General features: G+C 42.1%; 1 protein-coding gene across 3 annotated transcripts in view; it reads right to left on the reverse strand.

Annotated features, from left to right (window-relative positions):
• LOC131675023 (cytosolic purine 5'-nucleotidase) overlaps positions 1-19,535 on the reverse strand; it is a 678,819-nt gene that overhangs the window by 490,539 nt on the left and 168,745 nt on the right. For all 3 annotated transcript variants that reach the window (XM_058953825.1, XM_058953835.1, XM_058953843.1), the window contains exon 3: positions 9,310-9,597. In XM_058953825.1, the coding sequence (XP_058809808.1) occupies positions 9,310-9,597 (288 nt within the window). The remainder of the gene's footprint in view (positions 1-9,309; positions 9,598-19,535) is intronic.

Raw genomic sequence — 19,535 nt, forward strand, 5'->3', positions numbered from 1 at the left:
AAACCGCTGTACCGGGAACGAGACTCGCGTCGATGATTGAACAAGAGCTCGAAATTAAGATAAACGACAGCGTTTTTTGGTCAGATTCGTCAACGGTTTCGCATTGGATCACAGGGGAGCCGCATAGGAAACAGATGTACGTCGCGAGGAGACTCGGTGAAATCGGCGAAGCATCGAAAATCACAGAGAAATAGAGGAGCTCGAATCGCGTAGGGAGTACATCGGAAAGATATTCGCCAAAGATCCGGAAAAGTACATTATGCCGATCAAATGCTCGGTAATCGGTTGGTCTAAAATTAGGCGAACAATGGAACGTGTCAAAGACTGTTTTCACACGTGGTATTGGAAGGTGCATGAGGTGAAACCAGTAAATTAAGATCCGGGCGAAAGCCTTGCCAAATGGAGTCTAAGATATCTATTCGCGAAGACCAGTCATCCTTTGAAAGGGCAAATGAAGCCGAAAAGGCTTGGTATTGTATAATTCAGTCCGCGTATTTTTCAAGAAAACTCGAGACAATAAAGGGCGGAAAAAGAATTCATAAGGGCAGTAAATTAAGAGGTTGAAGGCTGTACATCGATAGCGAAGGCTTACTTCGAGCAAGGGACGCGTGTTTAAATTTTCGTCGACGACGTTCGAAAACTGATCTATAATTCTCGACGCGACTCATTTCGCTACAAAACTCCTCATTGCCGCGTTTCACCAGCGTTACGGTCATACAAACAACGAGACGGTGATTATCGAATTACGACAGCAATTTGACATTGTAGGACTACGTACGAGACTGCGGTTCCTTGCGAGAAATTGTGTGATCTATCGTTTACGTCGAACAAAGCCCATAAATCCTCCGATGGCAGACCTCTGCCAGCCTATCGCCTGGCACACGGTCAACGTCCTTTTACGCATTGTGGCATAGACTACTTCGGGCCACATTTGTAAAGATAGGTCGTAGAAGAGTAAAGCGCTGGAGGGTCATTTTCACTTGTATGAGTATGCGTGCTGTACATCTAGAAATAGCCTACACGCTGACCGCAAGTTCGGCGATTATGGCGATCCAGAGACCCGCGGGTAGGAGAGGTTTTCCGCGGGATATGTATAGTGACAATTAGTGTATGCGTTGTTCACACTTTTCCGTTGTGAGGGAGGCACAGCGTAATCAAACATTACCACCCCTCTCCCTGGGCGCCAAAGGTTGGCATAGCCCACTGTCTTTCCCTCCTTAGCTTTTAAATACTTTAGAGATCCGGAAGTCAAGTTTACTACGACATCCCTGACGCTCACAGGAAGTCGGAGCCTTGTTAATCTAAGACGGCGACCTCCTGGAAAGGAGTACCGATCTTTTCAAAGTTTCACGCTCAAGGAGAGCAGAACTAAAGGCTTGACCCTCGGTTTGGGCGCGACGGGACTCTAGTTGTCCCGACGACTACCGCGTCGGAAGCGCGCGGCATCCAAATCTTACGTGATTTGCTTGACCTGGTACCACTACCCCGCAGAGACCAACCCAAATTGGGATGTCAGAAGAGAGACCCAGCTAGGACAGCCAGAAGAAATTCCTAAGACGCTCAAGCAGCTAAGCCTCCCCTCCTGGGCTCGTTCAAGACATCCCACCCTGCGTACCTGTATTAAGGGATTGTTCCCACGACTCACAGGTCCATCGCTTCAACGTACCGTGGCACGTCTCCCCATTGCGTTTCGGTCATCCCCGCTCATGCTGGTGAGTATCCGTTATTCGAAAAAGTTGTTTCCCGGTTTTCGTCCTGATTTCGGATTTGGCTTTCTATGGAAAGGCTTTTATGACGGGTATTCTAACTAGCGTTCGAATTACTGAACTTCAGAATTTAATTCTAAAGTTCAATGTACAAAAATTATCGTTCAAAATTCAAGCTTTATTAGCTATTCAAAATTGAAAAATTAGTGTAGTCATTGTACGAGTTTTGTCCTCTGGTTAGGGACCTTGTAAGAGGCGGCGTCTTTCTACTGTAGTTAGTAACTGCTTTTCTGCGCTTTCTCTTTGTTATAGGAGCTCCTTCCCTGGGCTCTATGACTTTTCTAGCAAAGTCTTCATAGACTTTGTAGATTTTCCTGCTAGATACTAGGGCCATTTCAGGGCAAGGCCATATGTGGCCCTCCTCTTCAACAGCCTCTATTAATGGCTTTCTTAGTTCCCTTAATTCTTTACAGTTAAAGAGAATATAGCTTTCCCTTTCTATTTCTCCACAACTTCACAGTTGGTCTTCGCATAATCCTCTTTTATGGAGGTATGACTTAAAAGCATCGTGTGCAGTCATAAACTGTACTGTATAATGATAGGGATTTAGCCATCTCTTCTTTAATCTGTCCTTGATTACTAGGAAATAATAGTACGTTTTCCTGCCATTTGTGGCTGACTGACATCTCTCCTGCCATACTCTTTCGATTTCACCGTTGATGAGTTGTATGGCCTTCGAGACTTTTAGTCTGCCGGATCGAAGTTTCTCCGAGTCTATTCGGATGCCGTGCAATGTTATCGATTTCCTTTTCTGACGCAGTACTTCGCAATTCTCCCGTCGAGCTCGAGAGCTATTGGTCGGGTGGCTGCAAGCACGTGCGCCGCTTCATGAGAGATTGATTTGTAGGCTTTTAGTGTTTTGCAAAGAACTAATCGCTGCAATCTTTCTAAGGCAGATTGCTGTTTGATGTTTATTCTTTGCTACCAGCCCGCAGCGGCGTATGTAACTTTCGATAGTAGGAAGCCATTATATATCTTTTTCATAGAATTGAATTTTAGGCCTCAGTTCGCTTTTGCTATTTTACTTAGCTCGAAGTAGGTGTTGCTGCAGTCTGGAACCACGTTTCGAATGTATTCTTCCAATCGGAAGCCCTTCGAAATCGTGATTCCTAGGTACTTGACTGTTTTGTGCGTTCTAATGTTGTCTTTCCCAATTTTGACTGTAGGGCTCCTATTGTCGCTTAGTTGGCCTTTTTGCCATATTAGTGCTGACTTTTGCACTGCCAAATTCATTTTGGCAAGTCAAAATCAATGCGCGGCGTCGCCTTAATGATGGGAAGTACATCGTCTGCATAGGCTAGTACCTCGTATCCTGCATCCCTGATTGCCCGAAGTGGTTTGTCAAAAATGACATTCTAACCTACCGGTCCAAAGACTGAACTCTGAGGGCTCCCCTTCGTTACTGTTTTTTGTGTTTCTTCGAAGTGAGCATATATGCCCACCTCTCGATCACTGAAGTAACTCTGGAGGAGCTTGTAGATGTTCTTCGGGCAATTTCTTTCTTTCAATTAGGAAAGTAGGCTTGGCCACCATAAGGCATGGAATGCTCCTAAGACGTCTAGTGGAATAGCGGCTACGTACTTGATCGACGAATCAGATTCTGCCTCTTCTACTATTTCGTATAGTTTTCTAATGGCATCCTCTGTGAATCTATTTGCTTTAAACCCAAATTGATCCTCCGAAGACCAGTCCGTGCTGTTTAGAATGTTGGACATTCTTTGAATCAGAAGCCTCTCGAGTGTCTTCCTACCTACGGGGAGTAGACATACGGGTCTATATGATTTAATCTCGTTCTCAGATTTCTCAACCCCTTTGAGCAACGTGATTAGCATTCCATTTTTCCATCTTCTGGGAAACACTTCGCATTTTAAGCAGGCGGTGAAAAGTCGCATCAGTTCCTGGTGCAATGGTTTTGCATTAACAAGTATTTCTGACTCTATTCTATCTTGGCTTGGGGATTTCCCTGCCTTGTTCGCTTTACGGACCATTTCAACTTCCCTTGTTAGGAAAGGCGTTGCGTCCCCGGTTACTGGAACCTCCTGCATATATCTGCGAATTTCTGCATGTGCATCGTTTTCGCAGCTAGGGTCGTCATCAGGCATCAATTCTTCTCGTAGAGCCATGCTTGTTTCTTTCCAGTCTTTTGTAACTGGACTATTACGGATAACCGTGCACATCGCTTTTGAGATTCTGACTTTATTGGATGCTTGTTTGTATGGATACGCCCAAGCATTCTTTTCGCTTTCAATAGTGAAGAAGTCTCGCCAGCTATTGCTTTTGGCTCTTTTAATAGCCGTTGCATATTCGGAATTCATTTGACTCAATTTTTCAAGTGATCTCTGGATGACTTTCCGTTGCTTTCTATTCGGTCCTTGCTTGTCTTTCAGAGCGACGATTTTGCGTTGTATTTGTATCGCTCGCTTCTTACTTCGCAAGTCAGGATTCCACCAAGGTTAAGAACGCGTTCTTTTCATTTTTGATGGAATAGAGTCCTTTGCTGCCCTTATTAAAACCTCTTCAAGTTTTGAAACATGTCAAAGTTTTGAAAAATGTTTCGATGTCTTCAGAGGTTTCTAAATGGTGCTCAAATAGGTTCTCTTTCTCGAATTTCCAAAGTCTCCTAAATTTCTCCCAATCAGCTTTTCTCATATTGAACCTTGGTTCTATTGTTTCTACAGTTAGTATGAGTCTGGCTGGTTGTGAGGCAAAATCCAGTTCGTTCACTATGGGCCTGTGGTCACTGGTGGTCCATTCTTTCACCGTCCAGCTAGCCAAGAGGTTAGACAGATTTGATATATGCAAAGTTACATCGATATCCCTCGTACTGCGGCACCACGACCACTATGTATGTCTATGAATTCTTCAATGACTATTCCATTCTTATCCTGTGTATTAGACCAGATCTTCGACTTGGCGTTTGCATCCATTCCACCTAAGACTCTTTTGCCTTTCAATTGTTTCAGAGTCTCAGCTAGTTTGTCAAGATAGGTTTTCCTGCTATGGCTGAACTGGCAATAGACGCTTATGAAATAAATTTCACCAAAGGCTCCGACTACCTGTGTACAAACACAGTAGGAGTCACATAGATTAGAAATCTTGGTAGCTGTAACCTTGTGCGGGTTGTAGAGTATCGCAGCTCGAATCACTTCGCCTTTTTCGGCCCCATGAATGGCCATGATACTGCCCATACCTGAAATCGCATTATTCCAGTGGTATGGTTCTTGCACTAGTGCTACCTGTATGTCAAGATTTCTGTCTGTCATGATCTCTTCGAGCTCATCGTCGGCTATTTGCCTTTTGTTGAGATTCAATTGTATGATCCTCAGTTTCTGGCCCAGTTTGGGATTGTGTTGTGCGTTCGAATTAAACCTCTTAACTGATGGGCAATCGTGTTTGGTTTCGTCTGAATTGGTTGGTTGCGAAGGAATCTGAGTTGACGCCGGAGTGTTAAAGTAATGCTCTGATTTCTCAACGGTGGCCTCCTGCTTACGTTTCCTCGCATTTCTATACCTAGAATGGTTAACCATTTCGCTTTCGAGGTACAACGCAATGTCTAGTTATATATAATCTCCTTGGAATCGCTTGTGACTTTTCTGGAGTGGGGCGTTCGACTATTAGTTTTAGCGTGTTAACATGTGTGTTCAAAATTAAGCGAGTAGCGTTCGAGTGCGAGCAGTGAGTGAGTGAGTGAGTTTGTGCGAGTTGACTTAAGCTTTGTTACATTCATGTATAGCGACAACGGGACCAACTATGTCAAAGCTAGCAAGGAGTTGAAGGACGCAATCTCCAATTTGGACACTAAAAAACAAAGAGTTCGCCGCGACCAACCGTTTCAACTGGCACTTCAATCCTCCTGACGCATCTCATATGGGAGGAGCTTCGAAGAGATTGATTTGCTCAGTGATCATGCGCTGAACGATCAAGCTCCGACAGAGGAAGTCCTTTATACCTTATTCGTAGAGATCGAACATATGGTAAGCTCGCGATCGCTAACTCACGTGTCTGTAGATCCTCAAGACGAAGAAGCCACGCCTAACCATTTTCTGATCGGTAGCTCATCTGGTACTTACGATTCGAAAAATATGCCTCAATCCTCGGAAAAACTTTGAAATAGCGCAACATCTCGCGAACGAATTTTAAAAACGTTGTGCAGTGTAGGAAAATGGACAAAAGTCGAGCCGCGGCTCAATTTTCAACCGATTTCGGTAAAAAGAAATTTCAAAATACTCGGGAGGATGTCTGCTATCACATAAAACTGCGATATGTACGATTTCTTACTCCTACATACCCCTACGACCCCAATAAACCACCCCTACCCACCTTCTAGCAGGCTAACCTACCTACCACTGGGTAGAGCGAGTTTAATTTACAGGGTGCGGTGAGTGAGCCTTCTTGATAGTGACTTATCAGGGATATAAGAGTATCTGGGTATGCTGTTTATCAAAGTTAAGGTGGGTTAGCCTTTGTTTCTAAAAGAAACAGTTGATTATACTCGCTTTATCCAGATATCGATAGCTTTGCCTGCTTTGAGTTGGAGAGTTGCTGTGAAAAATAACGGGAATTTCTTTAGCTACTGCTTAATTTTTGACAGATTTCAATTAAACATATTTTAAAATACTCTATAGAATATCTATTGACGAAGGTGACTGCTACATTTTCTATTCTTCACTCCTAACACCTACTAAAAGCCTTCGTAACTTTAACAATATTTTCAAGCTCTTAAAAAATAAAATAACGTTCAAAACTTATTAACAAAACAATTTGTAAGGAGCACTGAAACGCGTTAAACCAAACTGGTATTTGTTAAATAATTGCTTTCATACTAGTGTTAAAAAGGCGTTGTTCATGATCGACGAAACAAACACGCTATAGTAACGATTAATATACGTTAGTTTAAGCGTAATAAATATTGTAAAAATATCAAACTTATAATATTAATAATAAAAACCTTGTTTTTTTTCACAGTATACCCAAACCAGAGAATTCATATTCTCGTAAGCTCTCAAATCCATCATTTAACAAATTCACGAATCCACCAACCCACTTACTCTCTAACTCTTTGAGCCTCCGATTCATAAACTCGCCAACCAAAAAATTTTCTTACTTTCAAACACCAAATTCACAATCTACTAATCCATAAACAATAAACCCTTGAAGTATTTAACCTTTTCACCCTATTATTCTAAATCCACAAACTCACAAAGACACCCAATTCAAAACCTCTTGAATCTTAAGCACACTGCCTCTATAAACTCACTTGTTCCCATAAACTTACTAGATTACCAACACCATATTTGTAAAATTCACTTATTCTGCGTTTACCACGTACGATTATCCTTTTTTCTTGTGAAAATATTAATTTAATTTGTTAATTTACAGTTGACTATTATTTAATTAATGACGAAATTAACCAAAAGAACAGTACCATATGCATTTAATGATTTGAAAATATAAATAACTTAACATGTGCATAAATCTAAGTGTATGTTAATGTTCTATCTAACTTTTAAATTGACAACCAACTTTACACTTGTGCGCGGTACCTTGATCTTAGATTAGATCGTTTTTTATAAAATAGCGGCTTTTTCCTCACACGGTGAGGTCTTTTATGCCGGCTATTTAGTTTTAACTTCTAATTTGTAAACAGATTTTATTAAAAGAAAATATTAAAATTCAGTGTACTTGTCTTGACAATCCCTTCCGCAATTGCTCACCCCTAACAGAGAGAGAGAGAGAGAGAGAGAGACACAGAGAGAGAGAGAGAGAGAGAGAGAGAGAGACAGAGAGAGAGAGAGAGAGAGAGAGTGACAGAGAGAAGAAGAGAGAGAGGGAGAGAGAGTAAGAACACGCGCTCCCAAACATTGTGTGCTTTCAAGCTTGAAGGAAAGAGTAGCTACCCCCTTTCCTTTTCAAGCTACACGTTAGCTCTATAGGATCCTACGTAGGCTATGCGCTATAGATATGCTCACGCTACACCTGCTGACCCCTAAGATGTGAAGCTAATATACGAAGTGATAACTATACAAGGTATGAATGACATTACCTTTAATGGTAGAGCGCCAAATATTTAATTAAGTCAAATCCATATTATAAATTAATTAATTAACAATAAAAATAATAAATAAATGAAATAGTTCTAACAATCAGAAAAAATGAGTCATGAAGGGAGTCATTTTTACTATAAATATTCTCCAGCAACTCTAGTCACTAAATTATTTATGCGGGGATTCGGAAGACAAAATGCTTCGGATAATAAGTAACCTGCTGGGAGTGCAGGTTGTGACGTTCGCGCGTAATCAAGCCTGGAATGGGCAAAACATGTAAATCAAACTCAATTAGAAGTTCCAATATCAAGAATTTATTAAATTAAAAACTAAAAAAATATAAAAAAAAATTACAAAACTAAATAAAGAAGAAGAAACAAGCACAGAATAATCATATTAAAAGAAAAAAGAAGTGCTCAACCACTGTAAATAGGCATTGCTGTACGACATGTAATGATGAGTCTCTTTGGCAGATTCGGACAATCAAAGATCGCTCAGTGGTTGCATTCCTAATCACCGTGTAGCACAAGATTTACCGGGGTCCGCGACATCGCGGTTGGCATACGTACACCGATGATAAACGAAAAGCGGGAAAAGAGAGAAAGGAGAGAGAGAGTTTACACTGGGTTAATCGACGTCAACTGCCACATCTTCTCCTCTGTGGACTCAGAAGTGGGTGGTGATGAAGCAAGACGCGGACGGATATGCTGCACAGGCCGTGAAAAATCCGGCTTGCCAAACCAATCGCTGACACCAAATCAAATGGCAGAGCATTGCAGTAATCTGCAACGCTGAAGCTATGTCGTTTCTTCTGCTGCTACCACCGGTGATCAACTGAGCCGAATCTCTGCAGCAAAACTTTTCCTTTTTCCTCTTTTTTCGCTCCCTTTTATTCTCTCTCCTCTCCGTGCGCCTCCTTGCCCTTAGTTATGGAGCTCATCTGTCCTCAGCTCCTAAGCCGCTATTCCACAGCTCAAACCAAGAAACCGAGCATCAGTAATGGGCTAACGCAATGACATCGATACCCGGCTTTTATCGATAGAGCGCGTAGATATCGAGGGGCCAGAGGCAATAGGGAAATTGCAACTAAGCGGTTTCACTGTCACAACTTACACAATTCTAAGTGGGCGACCACGCTTCCTCACGGTGAGCCAGATATCACGTAGTCACTTGGAGAAAGTGAGCAACAGTATACATTATCTACGTACTCAATGTTTATGTAATGATATTAATGATATTAATGGATACTCAGAAGAACGCAATAAATCATAGCGATGTCGACCATTCAGTTATAATTTTTTTATCAATGAGTTGGCTATTTAAAAATGTACTTTCTTCTGATAATCATAAATGAGAAATTGAGTTTTTTAGATTCAGATTATAGATTCAGCAATAGCAAGGGAAACATGTCATATCCTTTTAAATAAACCTAACATTATTTTTATTCATTAGTCAAATATATTCAACTAGAATAAACAAAAACAAAATATTTTACTCACTGTTTTAAAAACTCGAATCCATGTACACAGACCAGTATATTACCATATGCATCTACTTTCAGCAAATTCCCATAGAGAGTGTCAAACCATAATCCTCTAATGGGAAAGCTAGGGTCATATTCAAAATTTTGAATTTCTTTTGGATATCCCAAAGATACTAGCCGATCTTTTAATAAATTGAAGCCAAGTTGTTCATATTCAGGAGATTTGTATTCTGCTATAGTATAATCCATGTCAAAACCATAAAATTTTATATTTTCTAGATGTAGACTTCGGTTGACGAAAATCCTAAAAAACAAATTCTCGTTAATGAGAGAATATTCAGCGCATGAAAAAGTTTGTGACGAGAGCAAGCGTTGCGCTTGTTCTAGTCGGTATTTTTCCCTATTTGCCCCTCTCTCAGCAAGACATGGTGTCCAACGTTGGGCGCATTTAAGAATGTGACTAATGTATGGTGTTTTTTTCAGCCGACGAAGACTGCCGAGCGAGGCCGAGCCGGCCCGAAGTCATTAGGTGGATGACAAAAAGATGTGTTAAATAAAGAGAGAAAAAAAGAGAGAGAGGGGCGTGCGTGCCCAAAGCAGGATTAGGCAGGCGCGCAACGCCTAACCAATTAGCTCATTGGTCGCGCGCCGCCTAATAAGTAGGTCAAGTGGGGAGAGAAAGATCGAGCGAAGAAGCTGTCGATTGCGGAAGCGAGCGAGCGGTTAGACGGTTCGAAGTTGGTTAGCGGTGCAGTTACTGCAGTAAGCAGAGTGCAGATGTCAGACAAACGCACACGCCGCCAAGAAGCTGAGACGAGAATCAGAGAGGCATAAAGGACAAGTGTCTTGATACCAGTATCTTGCCAGGGACGTTACCCGAAAGAAGCTGGCGAGGAGTTACTCGGCGACGGCCAGCAACACCATCCGCAGGGCGCAGCCAGGCTTCCCTGTTTCCGCACAGATAAGGTCAAGGCCCGTTCTCTTTATTTTTTCTTTCTCTCTCTCGCTCTTTATGGCACAGCGAGTAGGTGTGAGGGTCAGCAGTGTGGTAAGGCGTTAACGCGCCGGCTACCTGCTTTAACTACCGTCGGCATTATTTGTTAAGGTTGCGTACCGTCAAGGCGAGACCTCGCCAGACGGTTTTCTCTTAGTATAAGTAGGCTAACTCGGTTTGTCGTCAAGGCGCTCACCTGCCGGGCGACACGTTCTGTGTGTCGGTTAGATTTTTGGAAGCTCGGTAAGTTACTTAATTTGTTTTTGGTTCTTTATTTGCGTAGTACGTATTAAGAACACCGTTGTGTTCAATAGAGTTAAGGGGTGTTCGATTAATTATGTTCGTTAGTGAGTAAGGTTGTGTAAATTTGTGATTGATAATAAGTCAGTACAATTATTTAATTTATTAGAAGCGTGATTTTCGTTAATTATATTTCTTTACCTTTCTCTCCTCCCCCTCCCCAATTGCTATGAGCGAGTGCGCCTCACTTGCCCACCTTTAAGAATTGATAACAAAGCAAGTTTTGTTACAAGTGAATGATGAGTTCATGTTATATTTATCTTTGTATATTACCAACTTCATTTCAATTCAGGCAGGCCGAGGGGTGGCCAGTCGCGAATTATAATTAAATTAAATTTTTCCTATTTTATATTTAAAATAAGTCGACATGAAATAAAAGATAAGAATGAATATTACATTACCCCGAATATTTTTGTCATTTTATAGGCCGGGACTATGTTGTTTGATTACCTCTTTTCGACTTGTTTATTCTAAGTATAATTAAACCAGTAAAATAGAAAAATACGATCGTAATTTTTTAGTTTTATTTCATTTATATTTTAAGCATGCAATATTTATATAATTATTCAACTTTCAAGTAATTTAAGTTATCTTCAAGTTCAAAGGTATAAAGTTAGTGAGAAGAATGATCAATTCTCCCTAACTTTTGTGCTAATTGTTTAATATTGATTTATATGTTCGTATGAAGTTTATATTTTATAATTTAATACAGTCACCGTTATCCTCATATTTCTTTCTTTAAAATTTCTATTGTAAAAATTAAGTTTCTAAATCAATAACAGTAAATACTGCGATATTAATGTTAATCAGTTTCACCGAAGAATATGGTAGAAAGTTCACGTTAATTAAGAATTCTTCTTCCTTTAGACGAAAATTCGCGAAAACTATGAGGTTTTCATAATTTCAAATTAATTAATTCATAATAAGCTGTTAAATATTGAATAAACGCATGAACTTTAAAACATATTTGATTTTTTTATAATACATACCATCATAAATTCCGATGTTTAGTTTTAAGTGGGATAATTAAACGTAACATTGTTTAATTATTATTATAAATAATAATTGCGCGCAATTATTACAAATAATAATAGAAACTAAAATTTTGACTAAAACGGTATGAGTGGGTTCATCTCTTGAACAAAACTCAATAGTATATGCAGGAGAGAGAGAAAGTGAGTGAGTACTAGGTAGGTCCAAGAAAGTGGATGCTGTTTAGTGGTTTAATATACAGAGAAGAGTCGCATTTTATATCCCCCGGATTAGGGAAGAGACCGCATTTAGCCGGCATAAAAACCCCAGTCATAAGTGGGGAAAAGCCTTTTAGATGCAGCAACTTTATTAATAACAAATTACAACAGGAAGAACGCAAGTATCAAATATGTTCGCCACAGAGGCATCGCTCGCCTTTAGGCTCTCGCCCTTACAATTTTAGTCGTATGTGCGCGCGTAATCCGGTGGATCATCCGGTCCACTTACCGCTTGATTTAGGACTCGTGAGAGTGGGAGAAAGATAGAGAAAGTGCCTCCGAAATTAAAGGAACGGTGTAGCCCCGACGTCTCGGGAACGGGGACAGCCCTCGCTACAGCGTCACCTGAGTAATCTGATGGGCACAGAACCGCGTAGTTGGAGGCACTTCTGAGGGCTGGTCGCGCCCTCACCTACGGCAGCAGGTCTCTCTGTCCGTGGCTCAGTAGCCACGAGTCGCTGATCGCGATGTCGGACGGTGCTCTGGCCGGGGTCTCGACGATCACTTCTCTCGTTCACAAAAAAAACTGTCACCGCAGCGCACAAAATAATGACAAAGTTCGGATCCGTCAAGGGAGGCGTACGAACTTGAACAAACTGAAAACTGGGGAAAGCGATGCTCGTCTTATATGCGCCAAGCATTCCGGCTTCCCCCCACATTCAGGGCCCGTAGCGCAAATAGAGAGGCCAAGAGCGCGTCGCACGGTCGGACCCCGCAGATACCGCATCGCTTTCGGTTGTCCAACACATGTCGATAATGACGTGCAGATGCATCGCACATGCATCACAGCTTATCCTGTCTCGGACGCGGTACAGGTAGCCGGAAATATATACCAGCTTATCGCGAGGTCAGCTGCGATGCATGTGCGATGAAGCCGCGCTACACGAGGCCCACAGACGATTCGGATACCCAGGCGCAGATACCGTAAACATCTCTTAAAAGCAACCCGAACCTCAATTTTCGCTCCGCCCTGCTCATCTCGGAAAACACACGTTGCCAAAATTGGACAGAAAATCCTCCTGCCAAAATATATATATATATAGGCCTGGCAAAATATATATATACTTATTTTGTTATACTTATGAAAGCCTTTCAAGCCAAACTAAAAAAAAAGAAAATGTCGCACAATGGTATATATATATTTATATATATACGTCAATGTACTCTCATTTTATAATATCATACATGAATTTCATATTTTTGAACCCTCACGATATTTCAAATTCGATTTTCGGAACATCTTGAAATATATGCTCAGTCGTATTTTGGTACTTAACAATATTGTGAGTATTTGGAATTTTAAATTACTTTATCAAAATAGATTTTTATGTCACGATTAATAATTTAGCTTATTTTATATTGATTTATATAAGCAAAATTTTTTTAAACGGGTTGGCTCTAAAATTGGTTTAAAAAAATTTTGCTTAACAAAATGGAGAGTGTCAAGAATAACAAAACTATTGATTTATATTTTTATTTATTAATCTTAAGTAATGCGCAAGAAAATATTTCTCTATGTGCTCTTTAATAATTTTATGACAATATAAGAATAATTATAAACATTTTGTAATCATGTGATGGCAATAGAAAATTATAAATTGCTTCCACTACGGAAAAATTGACGTATCTGTATAATTTTCTGAGGGGAAATTCTGTTTGTCTCAAATAAGGTCCGCCTACATCAAGTGCACTCAAAAAATTTAGAAGTAGAAACCAGCATCGAGGCTATGCGTTTTCTCAAATATATTTATTGCATCAGTTCAAATCCAACCAATGAATTAATCAAAAATTACTTTTCATATAGGTTTTCTCGTTTTTCTCCATTAAATACTACAGAGAAAATAATTAACATATTTTCTATATCCTTTTTTCTTGCTGTCGCTTGTTGAAACAAATTTGGTATAGACTAAGTACATGCAAAACCGAGTACTGTCTATATACTTTTCATTTTTTTTTTCAATTCTTGACAAAGAATTTCTGACGTGCGCCTTTTTATAGCACAATACGAGAGAACCACTTTGACTTCTTTTTACAGCTAACTCTAATTTTTCTCTAAAATTTAACTGAGTCAGATCAATTATTCTGTCGAGTTATTACAGGTGAAACTCTAGGCTACATTACACTCCATATTTTCAACTAGCTTGTCATCTTTTGTGAAAATGAAATAAAAACCCGGCGATATCTCTCCTGGACCACTCTTTTTCATCATCGGAAGTACAATTGTTCTTTTTTGCTGCATTTATTCTCGACTTCTCCTCTGCTTCGCGAATACAAACCGTGTTAAGTCGAAAGGTTGCGCTCCTATGCATGCTTCCTCCAAGGGTACGCATCGGCGCGATTGAACGAATAATCGACCCCACTCTTCTATTTCCGCTTAACAAGCATGCTCCACGCCGATCAATCGCAAACGGCGTCGGAGGCGAAGGTAGAGGTGGCAGCAACCGTAGACCTTCCGCCTTACCATCCTTGGTCTCACCAACCGACGTCCAAGCTAGCTGCGAGATACCCAAGGCAACTTCAACGTCTTAAAAGACGGCCTGCCATATATTCGAAAGCGGGGCAGCAGACTTCTGTACCTGGCCTATCTGCATAACCCTGGCAGCCTCCTGTGGAGGTGTCGAAGATCTCAGGGCGCCAGAAGGCTCCCGAACCTTGACGACCTTAGGAACACGTCTCGACTCTACGGTTTCCTTAGCCATCATTTCTCGACGTCGTTGAATCTTAGGAGACCTATAAAAGAAAAGAATGTATACTCTACCACATCTGTCTTTCCTGATATTTTAGGTATTTCTCTTCCGTAGAGGTATATAACGCCTAATTTTGGAATTTCGCACACTAGTCATACGATATTTGCTATCTGTGGTCAACTTATAGATCGTGAGCGAAATCACCTCAATTATTTTAAATGGTCCGCCATATTTCGGATCAAATTTAGCATTTTTACCTGCTGCTACATTCGAAAGGGTGTACACTATTATTGTTTTCAAAGTACAATTAACACACTCTATCGAGTCGCTTTGCTGATGATACGCAGGGCAAAGCAAGTGTTCAATACCGTATTCTTGTAACCTATTCTAAAACACTTTGCTTTTGTAAGCCTTCGCGTTGTCACTAACAGTACAATCCGGTATTTCCTACCTGAAAAGAATTAACTCTTCGAGAGCGGTAGCAAGAGTGGGATCGTCCGCCATAACTGTTTCAGTTCAACCCACTTAGTAAATAACTCCTGCAATACTACCATGTATTTAAATCGAGTTTTGCTGCGGGGCAGCTCTAATACGTCAGTCGCTACCACTCCCTATGGTCTTTTTACCACGCGTTTATCCATGAGGCCTTGAGGCGCTTGCTGAACTCTTATATCTTTGACATTGAGGGCACTCATTTACGAAAGTCTTCACGTTATACCACATTTCTGACTAGTAATACTCACGAGATATTCGATCGTAAGATTTTTCTCAATCAAAATGTCCGTAAAATTGTTCACAATATGCGTCTCAAAATCCTTTCTTTAAATTCAAGCAGTACTACCATATGCCAACACTCCTCACGATTAGTCACCGGATCAAGCAAGTGATCGCATATGTATGTACCGATACAGAATGTTATTTTCCATTCTCCAATTCTCAAATTTCTTTGTTTTTTGGAGAACGTTATTAACGCGTTATAGATACCATTTATCCTTAATCTTATCAAATGCACCTATCCTAGGGATTAGAAAAGATCTTAATTTTACAGGAAAATTTTTTCCAGAGTCAATCGTTCGCCAGTTGTCGACGAGAGTAAACCACGTTCTTTCTTTTTCAAAAGAAGTTTCTTTTTTATTCTATCACGTAGTATAACCTTCTCGATGGTTACTGTCAAGATTTCAGCCAGATCGGAGTTGTAGTTTATTTTTGAGAGCGTGTAAAAGCAAGTGTGTCCGTTTATTTTTGAAAAATGGAAAAAAAGCAGTATCGGTTGGTGATTCGATTCTTGTTTTTGGAAGAGAAATCGCGCAGCGAAATCAAAAAGCGCTTGGATGCTGTGTACAGTGGCTCTTCTCCTTCGATGGCGACCGTCAAAAATTGGTTTAACGAGTTTCAACGTGGTCGCACGTCGATTTTTGAAGAGTCACGTCAAGGTGCTCCGAAAACGGCTACCACGGAGGATAACGTGACAAAAATTCACGATCTCGTATTGGCAGATCGACGATTGAAGGTGCGCGAGATAGCTAAGATCGCTGGCATCTCAAAAGACTGCATGGGTCATGTCCTGCATGAAATTTTGGGCATGAGAAAGCTGTCGGCGCGATAAGTGCCGCGTTTGCTCACTCCGGACAACAAGCGCAACCGTGAGACAACTTCAGAGCAATGTCTAACGCTGTTTAAGGGCAATCCGAAGGAGTTTCTGCGTCGTTTCGTGACAGTTGACGAAACATGGATCCACTGGTATACACCAGAGACCAAGGAACAGTCGAAACAGTGGACTTTACCCGGCGAAAGTACTCCGAACAAGGCAAAGACTGCCCCATCGGCCGGAACGGTGATGGCCACCGTTTGCTGGGATTCACAAGGTGTGATCTACATCGACTACCTGCAGAGGGGCAAAACGGTCACAGGGTACTATGCCGAATTATTGGGCCGATTCGACGTCGAATTACAGAAAAAAGGGCCCCATTTGGCGAAGAAAAAGTGCTCTTCCACCATGACAACGCACCGGCTCACACCTCCGCCGTCGCCATGGCCAAATTAGTCGAATTAGGCTACGAACTGCTGCCCCATCCTCCGTATTCTCCAGATTTAGCCCCGTGCGACTTCTTTTTGTTTCCAAACTTTAACAAGTCACTCGCCGGAGAGAAATTTGAGTCGAATGAGGAGGTAATCGCTGCCACGGAAGTCTACTTTTCAGACCTCGAGGAAACGAATTTTTCAGACGGGTTAAAGAAGTTGGAACATCGCTGCGCCAAGTGTATTGAACTAAAAGAAGACTATGTTGAAAAATAAAACGCCACTTTTCCAAAATTTTCGTTTTTCTTTTGTAGGCTAAGTACTTATCGGACCACCCTCGTTTGTATTCATAGTAAACGTAAGTATTTATATATATATATATATATATTGTAACGGGGTAGTTATCTAACAAAATAAGAAATTTATTATCGCACAAACTTCCACGATACAGAGCTAACCGACGCTCCGTTAAACACGTATGGTTAAACGTGTATTCGCCTTAACGTTTGATATATTCGTTCCAGTGTCTTCTTTCCAACCGAGTTGAACTTACCTTGAGTTACTTAACTTGTGATACTCGATCTATCTTAGGTGTGAGTGACCTAATGCTTCATCCGCCTAATCCCCTAGATAAAATCGGATTAAAACTTAAGCCTTTCTAGATCTATTAACTATTAGGAAACGAAATGACGTAAACGGCGAATAAAATTAATAAAGATTAATTAATAAAAATTACAGTCTTTTACGGGATGAAGACTACCTCAAGAGAATAGGATTTATAATTATTGATAATAATTTGGTGAGAGAGAGAGAGAGAGAGAATTTGAACTTTTGCCGCGAAAACTATCGCTCGGCGCGAATACAAAAAATAACGCTGGCAATAGACAAAATACTCTCGCTTGCATTTTGTCGGGCAATAATAGGAAGGTGCATCTACCCTACGGTGCAATTATGGTGATCAGCCGTAATTGTTGAAGGAAAATGTAGACAATACTTCTTGGATCAGCTGCGCTGCCTCGCTTGATTCCAAATATTTGCTGCTTTAGCTGCTGCTGCTTCCAATGCTGCTATAAAGATATTTAGTCCAGAAACTTCATAACAAATAAAGGAAAAATACAGTGCAAACTAAATTGGAAGTACATTCTCAAAGGCAGCTGAAGCTTAACTGTTTAATTTCAAACCTTCGCGCGCCCTCTCTCTCTCTTAGTCGTTAGAACTAACATCGCGAGTGTACGAATCGCGAACGGATCGATTAATCGAATCGACTACTGTTGTAGCCCCCTCCAAGTCCTGATTACCCAGGCAGGACGAATACCCGTGATTCGCCGCCATCAGGAACCTGAAAAAGAAAGGGAGGAAAGGAACCAAATAAATCAAACTTTCCTCCTTTATTAAAGGCCACTTTATTATCTGCCCTCCAATGCCTACATCATTTCTTGGCTACACCTGGCGCTCGATGTTTCGGGTAACTCCTGTGTGTAGCCGTCTAATGGCACCAATGGGAGTGGGTCACTCCAGGCTCCCCACAGATGTAGCAGCCCCTCAGCTGCGATCGGGATTCAACTTCCCGATCGTTTTGGGTCTGCTCAGCAGACCGAGGGGACTACTGGGCGATGACTTCCTGGGAGGCGGTGATGGTTACACCTTTCACCGTGCGGTCTTACGGCCATTCTGCGACCAGACCACGATTGTAATGTCAGGAGCCACACGCCCGTCCACGTGGACCGTGAGCATCGGCCCAGCACGAGTAGCTCCCGCGGCTCTCTTCTCCTGAGCCGTTGTCGGGAACGCTGCGGGGGACTCCTGTCCATTATCCACCCACAACAGGGCCTCTCTGTTGGCCCTCTGGCGTTGAGCCACCTCAGCTCACTCCCCGAGCAGTTCTTTTACGCCCTAGCGGTTCAGGAAGCGTCTCAGGTGCTCCTGCACCTGAGACTGGAGATCCGCTACGAAGCGCCAGGCGCTCTCCAGCTCGTTGATCCCCAGACGCACGTGTCTTAAGTCAAGGAAGAGAGTTGGCTGCTCCGGAATACGGGAGTGGTTGCACACCTAGTGGTTTCCCTTGGTCCTGGGCACTGGCTCGCACTGTCCGACGTCTGGGGTGCACCGGACTTAAGGGTCTGCACCACCTGGTCTACGGTAGACTTCAAACTCTTGACCTCTTCCTGGTCCTCCGTCTGGGTACAAGCATGGCGGGAAGCCTTCTTCGGGGCAACCCACGTTGCATCCCGGAGAATGGCCGCCACCAATCCGTTGTAGTGCTCCCTTCAGGTGGCCCCCTCCAACTCAGCCCTGCCGAAGCTCCGCAGATCTTCAATAAGCTGCGTCGCATCAGGGCCTAGCTGCAGATCTAACAACATCTGCGTGACCATCTCGAAGGTCTCTTCCTCCACGACGATTCTCCGGTCCATCTGTAACATCAAAAACAAAAAGAAATCTCGGATGAAACTTCCTGCGCAAAAAAAAACCTATCAAATACCGCATTCCACCGAGTTATGCGTTCTTTCGCTATTAATCGCGAGAACGCCCTGGTCCTCGTCGGTTATCGTTCGGATTTATCGGCCCAACCGTCGTTTGCTCAACGGGCACGGTCTTTCGAGGCCTACCTCTCTCTCTAGATTCCTTTAAGGGAGAGTTGTCGCCTGTTGCTTGACCGGTGACCGTCTCTGGGGCGTTTCGAGGTGGACCTCGACCTCTATGGGTTGGGTTAGGGCCTATACCAGTAAATCCGACGTCTTGGTGGGATCGTTACCTAAGACCGTACCGGGGATGCTAACTCGCACCGCTCGCTCGACAAATCCCCGCCCGTATCATCGCACGCTTTCGTTCGCCTCCAACGGCTCTTCTTCGCGCGGCTCGCGAGGATCGTTGACGGTCGTTTTATCGCTTTCCTTTTCATCCCCAGGGCCGTAGTACGGCTTAAGGTCTTTGGCATGGAAGAGTTCGGGCAGAATCTCCAGCTGATTGCCTAGTCTGTACATGTTGGAACCGC

Source organism: Phymastichus coffea, unplaced genomic scaffold (assembly GCF_024137745.1).
Source record: "Phymastichus coffea isolate CEN01 unplaced genomic scaffold, Cenicafe_Pcof_1.1 PCOF00001, whole genome shotgun sequence".
NCBI lineage: Eukaryota > Metazoa > Arthropoda > Insecta > Hymenoptera > Eulophidae > Phymastichus > Phymastichus coffea.